The sequence below is a fragment of the Chenopodium quinoa genome, unplaced genomic scaffold, assembly GCF_001683475.1.
Source record: "Chenopodium quinoa cultivar QQ74 unplaced genomic scaffold, ASM168347v1, whole genome shotgun sequence".
Lineage (NCBI taxonomy): Eukaryota > Viridiplantae > Streptophyta > Magnoliopsida > Caryophyllales > Amaranthaceae > Chenopodium > Chenopodium quinoa.
In genome coordinates, this window is record NW_018742738.1 from 11,463,514 (window position 1) to 11,483,907 (window position 20,394).

General features: G+C 34.8%; 1 protein-coding gene across 1 annotated transcript; it reads left to right on the forward strand.

Moving 5' to 3' along the window:
- Positions 1-11,492: 11,492 nt before the first annotated feature.
- Positions 11,493-14,208, forward strand: LOC110724085 (protein FAR1-RELATED SEQUENCE 5-like). Its single transcript, XM_021903482.1, has 4 exons — positions 11,493-12,069; positions 12,672-12,710; positions 12,754-13,841; positions 13,921-14,208. Exons 1-4 carry the CDS (start codon positions 11,493-11,495, stop codon positions 14,206-14,208), a joined length of 1,992 nt encoding a protein of 663 aa, XP_021759174.1.
- Positions 14,209-20,394: the final 6,186 nt, after the last annotated feature.

The following is a 20,394-nucleotide window of genomic DNA, read 5'->3' on the forward strand; positions in this document are numbered from 1 at the left end:
AAGACACGTTTCAAGGACATCAACCTTCCTAAGCTTAAAGACGGAGAACAAGCAAAAAGAATGTTAATGGTTGAAGGAGACACAATTCAAGAAGGTGCATTGCACTTTGAATACACATTCCACCCTTGCCACAACTAAACTTTTTATGTTTCCCAAAAGTATCAAGGTTGTCCATAGCTAGCGTCTCGTGATCCCACGAAGGGACCGGAAAAAGATATTATAATTTTGAGGTCTTGTGGGGTATCACAACGTCTTGACCTTGCATTTAATCTCCATAGCCTTGAAGTAGAGCTCCCTCCACCTACTAGTGACTCAACCCCCTAAGTCGAAAGGTCTTTTATGGTTGTAACGTTAGGCTTGGGTTAAGGTGGGGTAAAAATTTTAAATTTGAGGTTAAACTTAAGTGAAGCTTTGAAAAGACATTCAATAAATCACTCAAATTCACTCCCATTCTCCATTTCAACCTCCACCATATGACTTTTCACTCTCTCCTTACAATTTCAAACCATAAAATAACCACTTGCATGAACAACACTTTTTTGGCACTTTATTTACTATACTTCCTTCATATCATTTAGGTGCTTATTATGGGTACTTCAAAAAAGACAATTCGTTGAAGGGAATCAAGTCCGAGAGTCTACAAAACAACATGCTTTTAGTGTTTAGGAGGAAGCGTAAGGACATACTTGGGAGGCTTAAAGAACAACGAACCCCAAATCCCTTAAATTCGAACCCTAAATCCCCATATGCAACAACCCCAAACCCCAACTCCATGAATTCAAAAATTGACCCCTCAATTCGTCTATTTATCTCTTTTCTTTCAAAAACATTAGTCATCTTTCAGAAATTCTTTATTGACCAACCTTTATATGGTTGAAAATATAGATTATGATCATGATTTCGTTAATGAAATAAGTCCACTAAGATAATCATGGAGTATTACAATAAAAATTGAAATGGTTGTAATGGATGCAAAGGTTACATATATAATTTATTTACCTTTTCTAATATCACCATTTATATATTTTACATTAATTTAATCTTAAATTTACACTTTATTGAAACATGTTTATTTCTTATATATTTAAATGTGAAGGGAAATAAAATACAAGCTATTGTGAAGAATTCTTTAATGGAAATTAAAAGTTTTTAATGTAATTAAAATTAAAATTTTAAATAAATATTTAATATCACAAATAATGTGTAATTAAAAATCTAAGTAACTATACAACCAAATGATTCTGATACAGAACAACCAAATGATTCTGAAAACAGATGAGGTTTTTCTTCTGAAACAGCAGAACCAAATTGTTCTAAAAATATACAAGTTTTTTTTTTTTTTAAAAAAAGATCCCAATTAGTTGAATCCATACCGTTCAGGCTCGTTACTTGGACGAGTGCTTTTCCGACGCCCCAGATCTTGATACCTACGATTAAGACGACGAGGACCAGGTTGAGGGGGACGTTGAGGACTATGAGGAACATCATCATAAGTGTTATCATCTTCGACTTCAAGACACTCTTTTTTATACCACATTGCAACCTCCTTCTTATACGAGTTGAAATAATCGTGTCCGTTACTGCCACGATTATCAATAACTCGTATCCTATGATTAATTATATCGAAACTGTCCCGATGCAAGATTGGGTGAAGCTGGTGGGCTCCAAGTTGGTTTGTAACATTATGTGGTTTATGTTGAACCACATGGTTGTTACAAAATAAAGGGCCAAGTCGTGTTATGAACTTTCTATCTTCTTTCAGCTCGTCTTGAAGCACCCAATTCGAATAGGGTTTCAATATAATATCCTATCAATAAAACATCAAATACAACATCAAAACCCAAAAAAAAAATTCAATATAATTTAACTCCTAAAATGGCCTACTTGTTTCAGTTTACTCCGAAGCTCCTAAAACAATGTGAGGTGCTCATTGAAAAGATGACAGCAAGAATAAGAACTTGGAGTGCAAGACATATTTCTTTTATTGGTAGATGTCAATTGATCAATTAGCATATACAGTGGAGCAAATTCCAGAAGAAGTGTGAAGCAGCAGTTGATGGCAATGGGAATGGGGAATGATCTACAGCAGTGGCCATGGTTTACAAGAAGATGGAACAGAGGCAGGGGAAAGTTTGCTGGAAGGTTTCAGAAATCAGTGTGTAACAAAAAAAAATCCAGAAGAAGACATACCGTGGCTTCGAGGTTCTAAAAAACAGGGGTTATTTTCTTGAGGTAACCCCCCTTTTGATCTTTGCTAAAGGTGGACGGTAGCAGCTTCCTTAATATCCATTCCATCGGAAATGGGTCTTGAGCCAATTGCCCCTCCTCCATTTCGTGCCTCACTGATGTGAGGCCTATGGCATCCCACAACATTGGGATGCGAACGAAGAAGAAACACTGTACAGTAAGGTCACAATCAAATTAGTTTTTAAATAATAAATATAATAAAATAAAGATTGATTTAAAAAAGAAAAAGAAAAAAAGAAGAAGAATTAGCTTACCACTAATAGCCATGCACAACCATCTACCTTTTTATCTCTCTCCTCCAAGGGATGCTGGAGGGCAGCAAGCATGGCTGCCCCCCATGCATAAGTCATAGAGGTCATATCAAGATCACTTAATAATTCAAAAAACGCGGGATAAAAACGATTCCCGCTATGAGACGGCATTATTATGGAGTTCACTATTAGCATTAAAAGTGCTACCTTGCGCTTCTTTGCATCCAATTCTGTATCCTTGATAATCGCCTTTAGCTCATCAAATTCGCACATAGGCTTCCCAAAAATAGAGATGCAATGATCGTCGTTGTAATTCTTGATAAGCACAGGTTCGCCATCAATTCGAATTCTCGCTAGGAATAACACGTCTTGGAGTGTTACTCCTAGCACATTACCATTGATGTTAAAGGTGTTGGAATGGGGATCGTAAAAGTCCAACACCTTTGACAAAAAAGAGGTTGAAATCTTGATATAAGGCAGCGACAACATCTTATACAAGCCACCTAAGCCTTTGCACTGCTCTAAAAAAGAGGAGGAATTTTTACTTAAATAATCTTCCATATCAGAAATGTTATGAAGCTTGCCAACGAATGAATAGTGGTGCTCCATTTAGATCCTGCCAAATAATATTGTACCAATGAATTCATTGAATTGAACCAACAAAGCCTTAGCTTTATTTAGGTGTATTTTTCCTCTAAAGTATTACAAACACAAATCCTTATTAAATTCAAGATAACCACTTTGCACAATTTATACATATACAATCAAGAATAATGTTCTAAGGTTAGCTTCCAATGGAAACAAACTCAAGGTATCAAGATAACTCGGACAAGACAACTCCCTAAGCATATTACATTGTAAGTTTGGCAAAAGAATAATGTTTTAATACTATCATAAATCATTGCAATGAAAACCATGGTTCCAACCATTAATAACTTTGCTCAAGTTTAAGCCAAATTGTCATACATATGTGAGAAAATTCAGTATACTCTGTTTCGTGTATATCAATCAAATTAGTATATACTATTTGATAAAAATTATATAGCCGATTTCTTTCCATCGACCATCTACATATAAGTAAAAATTCGAAAACACAATTATAGCACAAGTCAAAAGTCTCAAAACACAGCAAATAACACTCCACGTCACAAAGCGGTATACATGCTTGTAATACAAAGTGCATTTTACATCACCACCACCACCACCATTATTCAAGATATACTATTGTACTGCTTGATAACATAACATAATGTTTTCTTATAACAAAAGTGTATAGTAGCTACTAACTACTTGATCTCTAAAGAATACACTTGCATCAACGATCTTCAAACTTGGACATTCTAGATCATCACAAAGTTAAGAAGGAAAAAAAAAGTTGTTTAGAAGGAAAAAAAACCGTCACATATAAGAGCCTCCAACAACATAATTAACATCATACAAGTATACAACAAAGGTATACAACACTACAATTGTTTTAAACTCGTATATCCATAAATTCAAATAAGTGTAATTCAAATAAGTCTAATCATTGGGAAATCGACACAATCTCTAACATTTCATAATGTTAAAAGAATGAAACCCAAAAAATTATGTAACATGCCGTAAAATAAATAAATAAATAAATAAAATATAATTATGAAACGTGTGTAGTCTGTCCCACCCGGTTGACAATCGTGGCTCCACCACTTTTGGCCTTGGATTGTAACTAAGCTGCTTGTTTCTCGAAATGATTCTCTAGAGCTTACTAATCCTACTTTCAAGTGCAGAAATATCAAAAGGGAAATGATATGCATTATCATCGTCAATAAGCACATGATTATCAAATGAGCTGGTCACTAACTTTGGATTTACACATTTAGTTTCCTTGCCAAGTTCATCAGTAACAAGTCTAGCATACTCTGTTTTGTTACAGATTGTGTCCTCGTGAATCTTCTCGTGTTTATCAATTTCCGACGTTAGAGTATCTGCTGAGCTAGGAACTTCATTATCAATATTCTGTTTGCAAAGAGATGGACTGACTTCATTCATAATATCATGGCTTTCGTCTTTAGGTTTGACGCCCATGTTGTCACAGGATGGCATGGTTTCAGTGTGCATCACCACCGCAAAATCAGCACTTCTGTCACTACTCATGTTCATGCGCCTTGTCCTGTAAGTTTCCACTTGTTCCATCAGCATTTAGCAAATTCATTCCCAAAGATATGTCAATTACAAGCACAACAGAATAAAATGCCACTATATTAGTTAAACATTCTATTCAAATAGTTAAAAAATCTTGAGCTATTAGTTAAAATTTACTTCGTAAGTTATATCCCTTCCTTTACAAAAAAATATATACTTCATAAGTTATACCCCTAAGGTTATGCCAACTATATCCCTAAAAATGTCTATTTACATATATACCCCCATTTATAAATACATTATAATATCAGCAAGCCTTAAAAGACAACTAATAGTGCAAATCTAGCGACCCTCAACATTACCCAGAAATTTAAAATATATAATCAACAAAATCAATAAGCTTAAATTGCAAATTTAGCATAATTAGCACTGTCAAAACGGTTTGACAGTTTAGTTTCGGTTCGGTTTGAAATCGGTTCGGTATTTAATCAGGTCGGTTTGGAATCGGTTTAATTGTTTCACGGGTCGGTTTTGGTTCGGTTTAAATAGTTATCATGTCACTTCCATTTCAAGTTTACTAAATTATAGTTGAATCTGAATTAAAACATAGCCTAATAGTATATTCATGTCACTAGCACACTCCCATCTTTATTTCATTATTACTCACAGAATCAATGTAATCATATGCTTAATAGTCTCTGTGAATTAATTTTATTTATTACGCCTTGAGCCAAGCCTTGGTACTTAATATTTCAAGTTTTTTGTTCATTTGGTTTCATCACCTCAAATGTATACATGACTAGAGGCAGTAGTGTTGCTAATAGTTTGAGGCAGGGCCTGAGCCTGCTTGTTTTGCTCTTGTTTGTGAACACTAATTATCCTTAAGACCTTAATGAATGATTTGCCTTGCTAATTTTAAAAAAATATTCTAAGATTTCTAATATTTAATTCATTTAATTATATCCCCGTCAAAAAAAAATCCATTTAATTATATAAAAAAGTTTGTAAACGGTTCGATTTAGAAGCGGTTTGGTTCATAAACGGTTCGGTTTATAACCAGTTCGGATTTTAAATGGTTCGGTGCAAACGGGTAGCAGTTTGATAACGGTTCGGTGTAAGCGGTTTTTTTGCCAGTTTAAACGGTTTCGAGTTGGAACCGGTTTCGGGTTAGATACGGTTCTGTTCTTTTTCGGTTCGGTTTTCTTTCAGTTCGGTTTATATTCGGTTCGGTTTGTAAACGAGTTCGGTTCTTATACGGTTTAACATTATTCGGGTCGATTCGGTTTCGGGTTTACTAAAATACGATTCGGGTCGGTTTTCGGTTTCAAAAAAATCGGTTTTAATCGGTTCGGTTCTCGTTTGAGTCGTTCAGTTTCGGCAGTTAAACGGTTTCGGTTTAAAATTTTACAGCACTAAGCATAATATAATTAAAATTTACAACTTTAAAGTATTTCACTCACGAACGGAGTCCTTGACAACCCATAACCTTTAAATGTCGGCACAAGGCGGTGGTCGTGGATTGTTGTAGTCGAAGAAAAAAATGGGAAATGATATTATTGATTACTGAAGGGCCATTAAACTAGTATGGAGAGAAGAAAAGAGGAGTATGAGCATATGAAATGGGAAAACAAGTGCATAGAGAAAGAAACAACTGAGGGATAGATAAGAAGGAAAGAGGCGGAGGATCCAAGAGAATAAGAAGAGAGAGATAAAAATGAAATTAGGGTTTTTAGTTTTTATATATGAAGGCAAGGGAAAGACTGATGGTAAGTGGGCTTATGCTCTTTTGGGACGCCATTCGGTTTCTTATTCAGTTTTCGATTTTTTAAGACCCAAAACCGAATTCAAACTGTAATCCATATTTTAAAAAAAAATTAATCCAATTCAAAATGAATTATATTTATCTCTTGTCATGGCCCCCACCTATACCCACTATTAATTTTTTTTTTATATCATTCCTCTCACTACACATTCGTTACTTATTAAAATAAGGAGGGAATAAATATACATACATACGCATTTTAAAATATCTATTTTGCTAATAATAGACTTTCGTAATAAATTCATTTTACAAATTAATAACTTAGCCAGATAAAATTTTTTATAATTAAATATAACGTTAAAAAAATAGTTATTAAAAGTTACCGTGCGTGACACGAGACCTAACCTAAGATATATATATATATATATATATATATATATATATATATATATATATATATATATATATATATATATATATATATATATATATATATATAAACTCATGATAAAAATGAACTTCTAATTTGTAAAAAAAAAAAAAGGAACTTCTACTTTAAAAATAAAATGACAATGAACTACGGAGTAATAATTTAAAGATAAATTTTTTTTTTTTTTTACATATAATCTCCCTAAATTCAAATACTTCGTAGTAAAAGCTTCTAGTCAAAATCATTGTCTTTCAATTGTACTTCAAAAGCACCCCCCTTAATTTGGAATAATTCTTTTGGCTTAAAAAAGCCTCGTGAAAGTATATTTAAATAATTATTCTCATTTATGTATTACTACCTCCGTTTCTTTTTAGTTGACACGTATTCCTTTTTAAGAAGTTTTTTTAAGTTGACAGGTTTCTTTTTGGGGTAAATTTTTTACCTTGCACTTACAAGTTACCCCACTTGTTTTTTCATTCTCTCTCACTTTCTCTACTCTCCTTAATATATGTGTCTAAATCAAACGCGTCAACTAAATAAAAACGGAGGAAGTATTTGATTAGTATTTCCTCCTTATAATATTTGTTATGGGAAGTGTTGATATGGATTCAGGTGGTGGATTATAAGGTTTGGGATCGACGACTCAAATCAATCGCCAGACTTGAGGGAACAATTTTGAAATCTCGATCAAAATTGTTAGTTTAATTGCAAAAACTAAAGCAATCGCAAGCTCACAACGATCTAATAAATTCAAATAATCACACTCTAATTTTATTAATGAAAATCAAAAACATATTTATTATTGGACATACATCCCTTGCTAACAAGAATTCTAAAAGATAAAATTAACAACCCTAGGATAGTGAAAACCTTAATGGACGACTAGAGCAAGTTTTGAAAAAAAAAAAAACAACAATTAAATTCCAAACTTGACGCATTTGAGGGATCTCTGTTGAGAATTTGAGATATGTTCTCTTATTCCTCTCTCTCTTTTCCTTTATTCTTGGTAGTCTTTCCTCTGCAAGATCTTCTTCCTTCAAAAGTGTCCTCTTTAATTTGGTATGGTTATGTTTGCTTGAAAAAAGTCTCATAAAATAATTTATACGTTCCCTCCAAATTTCAGATTCCTGAACATAAAAGTTATCGACAATGCATGTGAAATCAAACACTTTTATTAAACTATAGTTGATACATTTTTTTTTTTGAAATTAAAAAAAAAAAAAACAGATGAGAAAAATTAACTACCGTTAATGCAACTTTATCCCATTCGTGAACGTCATTTGCCTCAAGGTATTTTAGCAAACAAATTCCACTACCACCATCAGTATACGAATCTACAACAAGACAGATTTCGATCGGATAAATTTAATCAAACAAAACCTTCATATCATTAAACAAAACCCTTGAGCATTTTTGTGTTGTAAAAAATAAATATAGTGTTGTTATACATTTATATTGTATTAAATTATACTGAATGACAAATATTATTTTTCTTACCAAAATTTTAGTTATATCCCTTAAACAATGATGATCTGCCTTTTTTTTATTTCATAATACATTACTAAGAGAAACCAATGATCTTGATGGATCAGCGGGATGGAGACCATATATATATATATATATGAACCAAGTTATAATGAGATTCAAGGCTAAAATAAGAACTAGGAACTAATCTAACCCTTAAATCGGACGACTCACATGCTTTTCATGTCATTAATGGTAATTTTGTAATATTTTAACTTTATAAAGTAGGTTCTAGTTTCATTTCTCAAAAGTAAATGAAATTAGTTTAAAGTAAATGAAATTGCCTTAAAAGTTAAAAAAAAATGAAAAGTGGGAGCTTGAGTGTGCTCTTAAATGTTATGTCACAATCCACCCTTCCCATCATAAATGTTTGGGGTACTTATAGGGGTAGGAAAATGTGCCCTTTAGGGTTGTTACCCTAATATTCTGTGCTCGTGGCAGCTAGGGTTGTTCAAATCCGGATACCCGGGTTTTCAGGTACCCGAAAACCCGAATACTCGAAACTTCGGGTAGTTCAAATCTCGGCCTATGTCCCGACCCAAGAAAACCGGCGGGTTGGGACATAGGGGACCCGAGTTTATTAGCTTACATTTTTTTTAACAAGTACTTTTATTTTAATTTTTTTAATAAAATCTTACCATCTTTGGAGTCCAAGTGAGTTATAACTTACGAAGTATAATCAACAAATTATAATTAATTAAAACAGAAATTAATTTACCAAAAAAAATGCTGAAGTTTTCCAGTACAGTACACACAACAAATATTAATCCTTCAACAAGCAAAATACTGAGGAAGTAAAAACCCAGGGTTGTGAGACAAGTAAAAGATGTCTCACAATGGCAATTTTGCAATTAAGTGGAAAATAAAGTAAAACGGGGCTGGTATTTGGAGGGAAAAGATAACGGAATAGTAAAAAAATAGAACAAGGAGGTGGTCCCAATTGAAAGAAGGAAAGAAAGTGACAGCTCAAAGAGAAAGTGTACTTCAACTTCTTCATCAAAAAAGAAAAGTGTACTTCAACTTGAGTATTTGGAAAAGCAAAAAACTCAGCTTTCTTCTTCCTTCTGTTAATATTTGATAACACCATTGGAGAGCTGTAAAAAAACAATTGTTCATTCTGTCGAATTAATACAATGGATGGTGTTACTGACGACGACGGTGTCGTTAGTAACACCGGCGATGATGGTGTGGAGGTGGTGATTGATGGAGGCGGTGTAGGCGGAGATAAGTTCGAAGAGTCGTGCGACGGTGCTGCTTTAAGGGAGTTGATGAAAGGGGTAAGAATTTAATTACTAATAGTATATGGGCATAGTAATCGGAAATTAATTTCTGAAATGTTAGGGTTTTTTTATAAATGTATTCGAAAAATTTATAATTTAGTGATTGTAGTTGAACATTAATTGAGCTAACCAAATTTTTGCTAAGAAATGTGAATTATTGTTATTGTTTTGTTAGTCTAATTAAAAATTAATCAATATAGGGTTGTATAGGAGTGTAAAATTGAATTTGGAATTGACAATAAAAATGGAAAATTGAAATTGGTAGAGGGTTGTCATTTGGGTATTAGCATTATGTATGTTTTGTTTGGGTTAGATGTATTTGATGTAGTTCTTTGACAAAGCAGGTAGTAATTGAAAGTTAAGTCTGAAGACAATGCAATTCTAACTAATGCACCAAACAAACCCCAGAATAAAAAAATAAAAAAAAAGCTTCTCTAATCATCTAATGTACTGCAAATTCATGAATGTCAAACTAGGTCCACAACTTTGCATATTGGAAGGTTTGAACTTTGAACCACTTGATTAGGCACATAAAGCAATTTAGTGTTTAATTGACAAGTGCCACCAGTTATAAACCTTACAAGTAAAACTAAATCGTGTCAACCAGAAGTGAAAAAATTATTGATGACATGCAGGATATTCTACTAATTTTTATTCATCATTACATGATGAAGCTGTTTGCCTTTCAATCCAATTGAATTTATTTACAAAATTCAAAATTCCTTATTATAATTTCAGACCACCTTTGTTTGTGCTATCTAATTGATGGAAAATACATGTATGAGAACCGAAAAGTTTCTGAAGCAAATCGAATGTAAGTAACTTTGAACCACTTGTATGTTTTGTTTGGGTTAGATGTATGTGTATGTTAATCAATTATTTGTGTTTGTAAAACCAACTACCCTTTACTTAAAAGTTGGTAAAATAAGAAAGTAGATGAATAGTTAATAGACGGAAGGTTTTAATAAGTGAATTGCAACTAACATAAATTGACTATTAACATAAATTATTATTTGTTATTAGAAATTAAGGTATGTTAGATGTTTTTGATGTAGTTCTCTGGTACATGTGTATGGTAATCAAATATTTATGTTTGTTGTTAATTTTAATTCTTTTCAATTATTTGGGTATTTCAATGAAAGGTTATGGTTGGTGAAGAGTCTTATAAGACTCCCAAGAAGTTGGTGGGCTCATCATGAATTAGGTCGGGGGGCTTTAGTAGTGTTGCAATATCTGTTGAGATAGAGGAGTATGTTGAAGTAGAAGTTGGTCTTCCTCCTCCTTCAATTGGGATGATCTTCCACTCATGACAGGAACTTGATGAATATTTTAGGGAATATGGGAAGCAAAATGGATTTGGGGTAGTTCGTACAAGTGCTTGTAAAGTAGGGAAAGGTGCTAACGCAAAAATGAGAAGGAATTGTTTGTGGACGTGTGAGTGCTTTGGGTTGCCTAATAGGAAGAGGAGGAAGGTGGAGGATAAGTTAGTGACTGATGCTCAGATTGTTGAGGATGAAGTGGTCGGTGTGAAGAGGAGGAGTAAGAAAGTTCAATGTCCTGTGAATGTGTATGCAAATGTTAATGAACGTGGTGAATGGGTTGTTCAAAGGGCACATATGAAGCATGTTGGACACACCCCCACTCCAGGGAAGGCTAAGAATATAAGTAGGTTGAGGAAAAAGTTTTTGGTTGAGAATCCTCATGTTGTCAGGCAGCTTTTCAATGAAAGGAGATGCGGGGTTCCCGTGGCAAAAATCTATAACAAAATGGCCAGGGAGCGTAATGGGTTGGAGAACACGCCCTTTGCCTAGAAAGATCTACATGAAGAAGTGGCAAAGCAGAAGAAAAAAATATTTGAAGAAGGTGATGCTAAAGCAATGTTTACCTATTTCCAAAGTATGGTTGAAGATAACCCAAATTTTTTTTACACTTATCGAGTGGATGAAGAGGGTAGGTTGAAGGATGTAATTTGGGTAGATGCAAGGTGTCGCATGGCATACGAGGAGTTTGGCGATGTAGTTTGTTTTGACTCCACCTACTTGACTAACGAGTATAAGTTACCATTTTGCAACTTTGTGGGAGTTAACCATCATGGCCAAACCATTCTTTTCGGATGCGCGCTTGTCAATAGAGAGACCGCTGAGACTTTTGAGTGCGTGTTTAGCAATTGGTTGCGTTGTATGGAGAACAAAACCCCTGTTGCAATACTTGCAGACCAGGACCCTTCCATGAGGAAAGCGCTTAAGACTACAATGAAAGGGACTACACACAGATGGTGTATTTGGCACATTTTGCAAAAAATTTCTACAAAACTAGGGAAGCATCCGAAATATCCTGAGTTGAAGGAAGAGTTAGAGAGTGTTGTGTATGATAGTTTGGATTGTGAAGAGTTTGAAAGACGGTGGCAAGAAGTGATCAAGAAACACAAATGTGAAATGGACGAGTGGCTGGAAGGTTAGATGGTTTTGTATAAAATCTGAAATTTTTTGTGTCATTTTACTATTTATTATAAAGTCTTTAATATTAATTACTTGGTTTGTGAAGAGTTTGTAAGTAACTCATGTTGTAAATATTGAGAGGCTAAAATTAGGCAAATACTTATCAGACAAATGTGAAGTATATAACAAATATTGCAGAAAGAGATCATGAATACGTAATAGTCCAATAAATCGACTTTGTCATTGTTTATAACAACTCCATTAAGTAGTAGTAGCTAAATGAGTAAAGGCCACAATTTATGTCAATTATGTTATATATATAATTAAATGGTTATGTGTCATCTTGACATGGTAAATGGTTATGTAAAGGAACTTAAATGGTTATTTATCCATTATCCATCTTAACAATTTATATTTATAATTTTCAGTATATGGTTGAAGTAGGTTGATATTGAGTGGGTTTTATCTGGTATGAGGTTATTATTTATGTGATTGGTAATTTCAATTTTGTATCTTTATTTTTGTTGTCTCCGAAATCAGCATTAATGGTGTTAATAACCGGTAAAATTTCATTTATAGTGGCTTTTATCTGGTAATTGTGATATAATTCTGGAACAGGACCTGATATCTTGATGCCTAATTTTTCTACTGTTTGTCGTATGCAATTTTGACCTTCTGGCCTTTTACCTTCTGTTTTTAGGCCTGTATGATGAACGTCATATGTGGATACCTGCTTTCGTGAAGCATCTGTTTTGGGCCGGCATGAAAACAACCCAAAGGGTTGAGAGTATACATAGTTTCTTCGATGGTTATTTGAGCAGGCATACATTGCTTAGTGAATTTGTGGAGAGATATTGTGAAGCTCTGGAGGTTAGAGCTATTAGTGAGAAAAGAGCTGATGACAACAATTCCAGATTTGTTAGGCAACCCATGACATCCTTCCCAGCTGAGTCTGTGTTTCGCAAAATTTATACCGATGCCAAATTCAAAGAAGTCCAAAGGGAGTGTAGTAGGCTGTTATATGTGACGGGTCTGGAGAAGAGGCAATTATCTGACACAATGATAGAACATGTTCTTGAGGATATTGTTTGGTTCAAACCAAAGAATTCAAGAAAAGAAGTTCCCTCGCAGAGGAAACGGGTGTACAAGGTTACATACAATAGAAGCACGAAAGAAGCAGATTGTGAATGCAGGTACTTTCATTGCCATGGTATCATGTGTCGCCATATGATTATGGTGTACCAAATGAATGATTGTACAGAAATTCCCGACAAGTACATCCTTCGTCGTTGGCGGAAAGATGTTATTAGGAAGCACACTAGAGTGAAAGTGAAGTACCATGATCCGAGTAAGACGGAGGCAGTGTGTAGATTTGATAAGATGATGGTGAAGTTTTCTCCTATTTGTTCTAAGGCATCGATTTGCAAGAGTGCCTTTGATGTTGTGTTAAACGGTCTACAGTTGCTTGATATCCAAGTTGAAGAGAAACTGTCCATGATGAGCAGGAATAGATCTGATCTTATGGGGTGTAATGGGACACCATCCTCCGTGTGTTTGGAAAAGGAGGCTCCACCACCTAGTACTGAAAAGCAAGGCAGTTGTGCGAAGGACCTGTCTCTACAACTTGCTACCATAAAGGACCCACCAATTCTGAAGAAACCGTCTCACCGTACTACAGATTCGAGGTACAAGACTTGTATTGAAAAATCGAAGAAACCGGGTAAGAAGAAACAAGTCACAGCCGCTGGTGGGGGTAGTCTTAACAACCCACAATCCTCATTTCCACAGGTAAATAACTCATAAATTTATGTAAAGTTGAAGTTAGAAGGTGTATGTGTTATTGATTCGTTATTCATTATGTACATAGGAACAACATTCATTTCCTATGATGGGTTACAGTCCACATTGTGTTGGAGGCATTCAAATGAAAGATAGGGATGGGTCTTTGGGCTACTTCACTTCGTTGTCTGGAGTTCAGCGTCCTCCTTCTGTTGGGGCTGCTTTTTCTCCAACTCAAAGGCCCCTTTTTCCCCCATATTATATGGCGTTCCAACAGTTTTGTCAAATGCAGGGATTTCCGATGCAAATGGATGGTTATATGTCGCCTAATACGGCCATGTCTCAGTTCCCGTACCAGCTCAGGCCTGCAAATTGAGCAACTCCTGGAAGTTTGAGTGAAACTCCGCACTTTGGTCGGTCTAACAACAGTACACAGTAGCTTTGTGTGTAGCAAGGACCCCACCCTTTTTGTGTAGAATTGCTGGGATGTGGGTAGAGTTAGTTGTCTAACAGCCACCTGAAGTGAATTGAAGAGCCTGTTATTTTAGTTGAGTTGGGCTTTATGTTGTGGGAAAATGATCTTCCTTCAGGTCTATTTTTTGTAAAGAAATTCTAACTTACATATTTTGATAACTTGTGAGTATGCTGGTGGGTATATGTCTTGGCATTTTTTGTAAAGAAAATTTAAATATTTTGATATAATGGAAAACTTAATGTTGGACTAGGTTCATTACAGATATTGATGATTTATCTCCTTACATTGGATAATTATTTCAGTTCCGGAAAATGGAAGTATATAGTAATAGATTGTATTAAATATGAAAATATATAATTATTATTTCGTTGCATGGCTAAAGTTGCGAGATTGAAGCAAGTTGAATGATGGTGTATACTTGATTTCTAAAGTTGAATCATACAAACTATATGGTTGAAAACATGATGAGATTAGGAGCGGGAGATAATTCTGTATGGTTTAGTAAAGTTTATATGTTTTTGTTAAAGGACCATCCGACCTAAGACTCTTGTTCCACCAAAAGTGTTCAAAGGTACTTGTAACATGTTCAACTTTACTCCTAAATTGTTCAAAGGTCCAACTGTACTGCTAAAAGCATCAACTGGAACAATGGTATCATAAGAATGTCAGGTTCAATGTGAGGTTCAACTGTACTACTCTCTTGTTCCTCCAAAAGCGTTAAAGGTTCAACTGAACGGTCGACCTTTGTGGTATTTAGTTCAATGGACACCATTGTTCCATTGAACTTCAAAAATGTCCAATCTAAACTTTTAAAAGTTTCACTAAACAATTGAAATGTTCAATTGTAAACTACTAACATATATGAGTAAAAAAGGGCTTAAGTTGAAGTATTAATTCATTTTGATGGACTTACATTGTAACATTCCGTATGAGGATACTAGTTTCTTCTAGTAGATTTATGTTAGTACCACTGAACTTTATTAGGGTCTTAGTACCACTAAAATTTATTAGGGTTCCCCTGTATTTTGGTAGGGTACTAATTGTACATACATAAAGGTATGATTGACATACATAAGGGTACCTTTTTCTCCACCTAGGGTATCATCATATTTGTAAGATGAAAATGTAGGAAAATTGAAATTGTGGATTATAATTTAGTGAAATAATTGTATAATGATTTCATTATGGGGTAAGTAATGTGTCATCACTCCTTACATAACACTATCATCGACACAAACATGATTGTCAAAGATGATAGACACATCACTTTGATTATCAAAGAAATACATGATTGTCTTTCACAACATCGCATGAACTTAATACGTAATCAATGAAAGTAAAGTATATCTTTTTGTTAGTTCCAGAAAATCTTGTATTTTTATTTTCCTACTTATTATGATATGTTGTCATTGTTGACCGCATATGAAGAATTATTAAATTACGTTGGGACCCTAAATTAAAAAATGGTTTTGAATAGTTTTATTATTTTGAGACGTCAATTTATATTTTGCAACTGAAACTAGAGAAATAGACACAAGGGAATTCGTTGTATACTTGTATTCATAATTATTCCACTTTATTAATTTAGGGTACATTTAAAATTTTGTAGGGTACCACTTGAATACACCTAATGTTGTGGTACGTAACCGTGACACTGGTACCAATAATTGATGCACTGGTGTTACCAACTGTTATTGAAGGGTTACCTTTGAGTCAAACAAGTGTTCCTTTCATATATGTTAGGGTACCACTAATTATTTTTAGGGTTACACTCAGTTTTTTAAGAGGAAAACCATTACATGAAACATGTAATTCTTCTAATAATTATTGTTTGTATTAATTTTTTTTATTAATTATACTAACATTAAGGTCACAAACAGTACAACAACCATTTATGACGATGATAGGATGAAAATACAAAAGATGGGAAATGTAATCTTGTAATTAACTACATTGTAATATTATCACCAACATCATTTGGATACACCTTGTTCTTTGTATGTTTGTAAAGAACTACATTGATGGTCCTGAATTTAACGGTGGTTACAAAGTTTTATATAAATTTTATGTATTAGATGTTTTTTTCCAAGGAGGGGGGGTTTGTGTGGTTATTGTTCATATGGTTAATTTTGTAAAGTTAACTATCCATCAAATAAACGTCGAATTAAGTTCCTCTTTTGTACCATTGTAAATATAACATGTACCACTGAAAATTTGTCAAGTTGAACTGACATGTGCTTAGAGTCGCATTATGATATTGTTTTGTATAAATTAAATTTTAGTTTGTTCTCCAGTGGTACTTATACTGATTACAGTTTCATAAAAGAAATGGGTGTTATTAATTAGGCCAATTGAAGCCCACGTAATTCCCAGGCCCATATTCTTTTCGAGAAGCGCCAATTTTTGGTGTTTTCACCGCCAAAAATATTTTAGGACTTATAAACTCTTTTTCCCTTTGCTTATAATTACACATATCCTATTGAGTTACTAAAAGGAATACATCGACTTTGGATTTACGAAAAACATGTCTTTGAATACATCCTCTTCAGTTGGCCGTGGAAGCAATTTTGTAATTGGTTCCGGCGACATTGATTGGGTGGCTGCTAAGCGTTGTAACTGCGGGGGTCAAGCAATTTCGGAGTTCCGTATCTCACTATCCGAGGCTAATCCAAGACGACCATACTACAAGTGCAGGTCTTGTAATTTTTGGCAATGGGCAAGGGAGGAGGATCTAATTAGAAGCACCACCAACAATGGTTTCATGGAGATTTCGAAGAGGATTGATGTACTTGACAAAAAAATTTCTACTATGAAATATGTAATACTGGCCTTTTTGGCTGCTATGGTAGTTCGTATGTTAATTTGAAGTATAAATTTTATAAATAATTTGTTAGTTGTATTTGAGTTCGTTGTGGTTCAAATTTGAACAAAATTAAAAAAATAATGTTTATGCTAGTTCTAAATTATTTTGATACATGTCTTATATGTCTGTTAAAAATTTTACAAATTTTGCTAGCAAATGGTTTTAAAAACATGGTGTGGTTCACTTTAGAAATGAATAAAATCTAATTTTGCCTCATATAATAGTAATTTAAACATAACACATTAATATTGTACTCCATAATAATGACATACATTTATAAGCTTAGACATAAAGCTTAAACATAGTTCCACATCCCACTAATAATACATAACATAGTACTTAACATAGTAACATAGTAGCTCAATCCCGCAACACTTGTGTTATCCTACATAGACAAGTGATCGTTGTCTGAATTCACAGCTCCATCATCATTCCCCCCTCTGTCTTCGTACCAAGTTGATGCAGGGTGGAGTCGATCGGGGCTTGGAAGGAATTTCGGCCCTGGCTAGTAAAATGACAATTATTGATTAAAACAAATGTTACTACACTTAATTATTTGAAACAAGTATTATTAAATAATAAGTGAAAGTAACAACTTAATACCTGAAAATCGACACCCATTTGCTGGTCGTACCTAGCCTCACCCCTGTAAGTCACCCAGGGATAAACATCGGATTTTTGCCAAATTACAAGCACACCGTAGTACCCATTTACCATCCCGAAACCATCAACCGAGTACACCCCTTGAAGGACATCTTTCACGTACCCCAGCAAAGCAGCGTCAGCTCTAGCCTCCGTCATGACCAAAACTTCCGGGGAAAAAGCATTGTATAGCTTATTAAAAGTTTCTTTGAAAGATGGACGGTTGACATTTCTAGCATTCCACACAATAAATGTTGCACCTCTTGGAAAATATGGAGCGCCCGGAATGTCTTCCTTCGACCCACACACAGAGATACGGTGGTACTTAATCCCTCTTAAGGTTGTTTTACAACTGAAAACATTAAAACTAACCAATGTAATGTTAACATTGACTTCAATTACATGAATTGCAGCAGTCTTAGACCCTATGAATATTTGCTTCTCATGAAGAGGAATGGTGTAGATAGGAAGATGGTCGGTCATCACAATAGGCTTGCGATCGAAGACAGGGATCAACTCTAAGGGTATGAAGGGAGCACCCACCACATCCAATGATTTTTGACATAGCCACCGTGCGAATACCGGGACACCCTTGTGGAGGTATCCTTCTAGGTCGGACAAAGTAGGATAGTAAGCAGCCCGTACATCGAAGTCACTCACCTCCATAATGCTGTTGGGGATGAAGGTTGTTGTCTCATCGTCAAGCGATTTAATAAGTTGCTTCCGAACAACGTTCAGCGGTATCGGGTCCATGTTAAGGAAGTAATCTTCCCCATCATAGTAGTTTAAGTTGTTGAAATTGAGCTCGGGTTCAAGTGAGGTTATGAAAAGGCTGAAGTACATGATGGGTTCAGTTGGGTGTGGCTGCATTAGCCGACCCCAAACGTTGCGTATGCTATTGAGGCGAGTGGACATGGCTGGATGAATTTTGTTTGGATGAGAGTGTTTTGGAGTAGAGTGCTTCACAGAGCAAACGACAAAATTCAAATGAAGTAGTAAACAATCCCACTACTGAGAATCCACTTTGTTCAATTCAACAAGAATTCTGCCCAATCTGACAACAAAATCAGTATTTGATTTGACAATTCATCACCCCAGCAGACTTGCTTTCAATATGTACTTTTAAAAATATTTTTAAAAGGTGTTAACTTTTTATTTAAGAGAAGAAGAAAAATTAAAAAAAAAACACAGTAAATGAAAGATAGTCATATAATAAAAAAAAAAAAAAACATGTCCATGGTAAAATTTTGTTACCGTGTGCTTTTATAGAGTGGAGTTACCCTTTATCCTTGGGTGTTACTGTTTGTCAGAATAGTCCAACTGCAAAAAGTTAAGGTCTTACTGGCATGACAACACAATTCACTTGGCTCTAGGAATATGAATTGGAAATTGTACAACATTTATGCAAGTCCAAATTTGTATCGGATAATGTTATAGTCCAAAATTAAATCGGATAATGTTACCACCTCGGGTGTACTAGTTGATAATGTAATCCTCTTGTAGTCCATACAAATCTACTCCTTCTTACGATCTAAAAAAAAGGTACGTTATCCGAAATATATTATAAATATAGGTTTTAGATTTTACCAAACACAACACCCTTCTTCTGAAAATGAAACCTAAAATAAAAACCAAATGCGAGATCATAGATTTTATTTTAGATGGTGGAATACAAACGGGCGAATTAACTGAAATATATGGGGAAATTGGGGTGGGAAAAACACAAATATGTTTGCAGTTGCTCCTAACTTGCATGCTCATGCCTCCGGAAGGTTTGTATGGGTCGTCAATTTACATTCAAGCGTGCCCAGTGTTTCCATCTAACAGATTAAGCTCCCTGAGCAAGAGTATTTGTGGGACGGTTGTGGGGGAAGATCCTTTGTCATCGATCCTTGTCAAAAAAATAGACGACCCAGATCAAATTTTTTTGGTTTTGAACCAAGTGGAACAAATTGTCTTGAGCTCCCACGAAGGATGCCGACACACTAGGGTTATTATACTGGACTCCATCGCATATTTGTTCAGGCATGCTCATGACAACACCGCAAGAGGATTCAGGGAGAGGGGTCAAATATTAATGTCAATAGCAACAAAGATGAAACATATAGCCGCTACATACAACATTGCATTCGTTGTGGTTAATGAGGTCATCGATGTCTTCGAAAACAACAATAGCTTGTTGAAAACTTTCACCTCAGGTCGGGAAGTTAAAGCATCACTAGGAGACAAATGGGAACAACAAGTCTCAAACAAGATGTTCATTTCGAACCAGTATGACATGAATTTCAAGTCATGGTACCGCGAATGGCTAGTAGTTAAAAATACAAACAACTCCCTAGAAGGGAGGCGATGCCCGTTCCACATCACATACCAAGGTCTTCAAGTGCTCTAGTCAAACAAGGTTACCTAGGGTATCATCAAGGTCAACAAGAATACCATCAAGATCGCCAAGGGTACCATCAAGGTTATCTAGGGTACCAGCTGTGTTAGCTTAGGGTACCATCAAGGTTAAACTTGGGTACCATTAAGATTAACCAGGGTACCTTTATGGTTTAGTAGGGTACCTTTAAGATTAACTAGGG

Excerpts from the sequence above, each read along its gene's own strand:
- LOC110724085 (XM_021903482.1), top strand. The coding sequence starts at position 11,493 with ATGTTTACCTATTTCCAAAGTATGGTTGAAGATAACCCAAATTTTTTT. Across the intron at positions 12,070-12,671 it reads AATGGACGAGTGGCTGGAAG|GACCTGATATCTTGATGCCT; the intron begins GTTAGATGGTTT and ends ATTCTGGAACAG. Across the intron at positions 13,842-13,920 it reads CACAATCCTCATTTCCACAG|GAACAACATTCATTTCCTAT; the intron begins GTAAATAACTCA and ends TTATGTACATAG.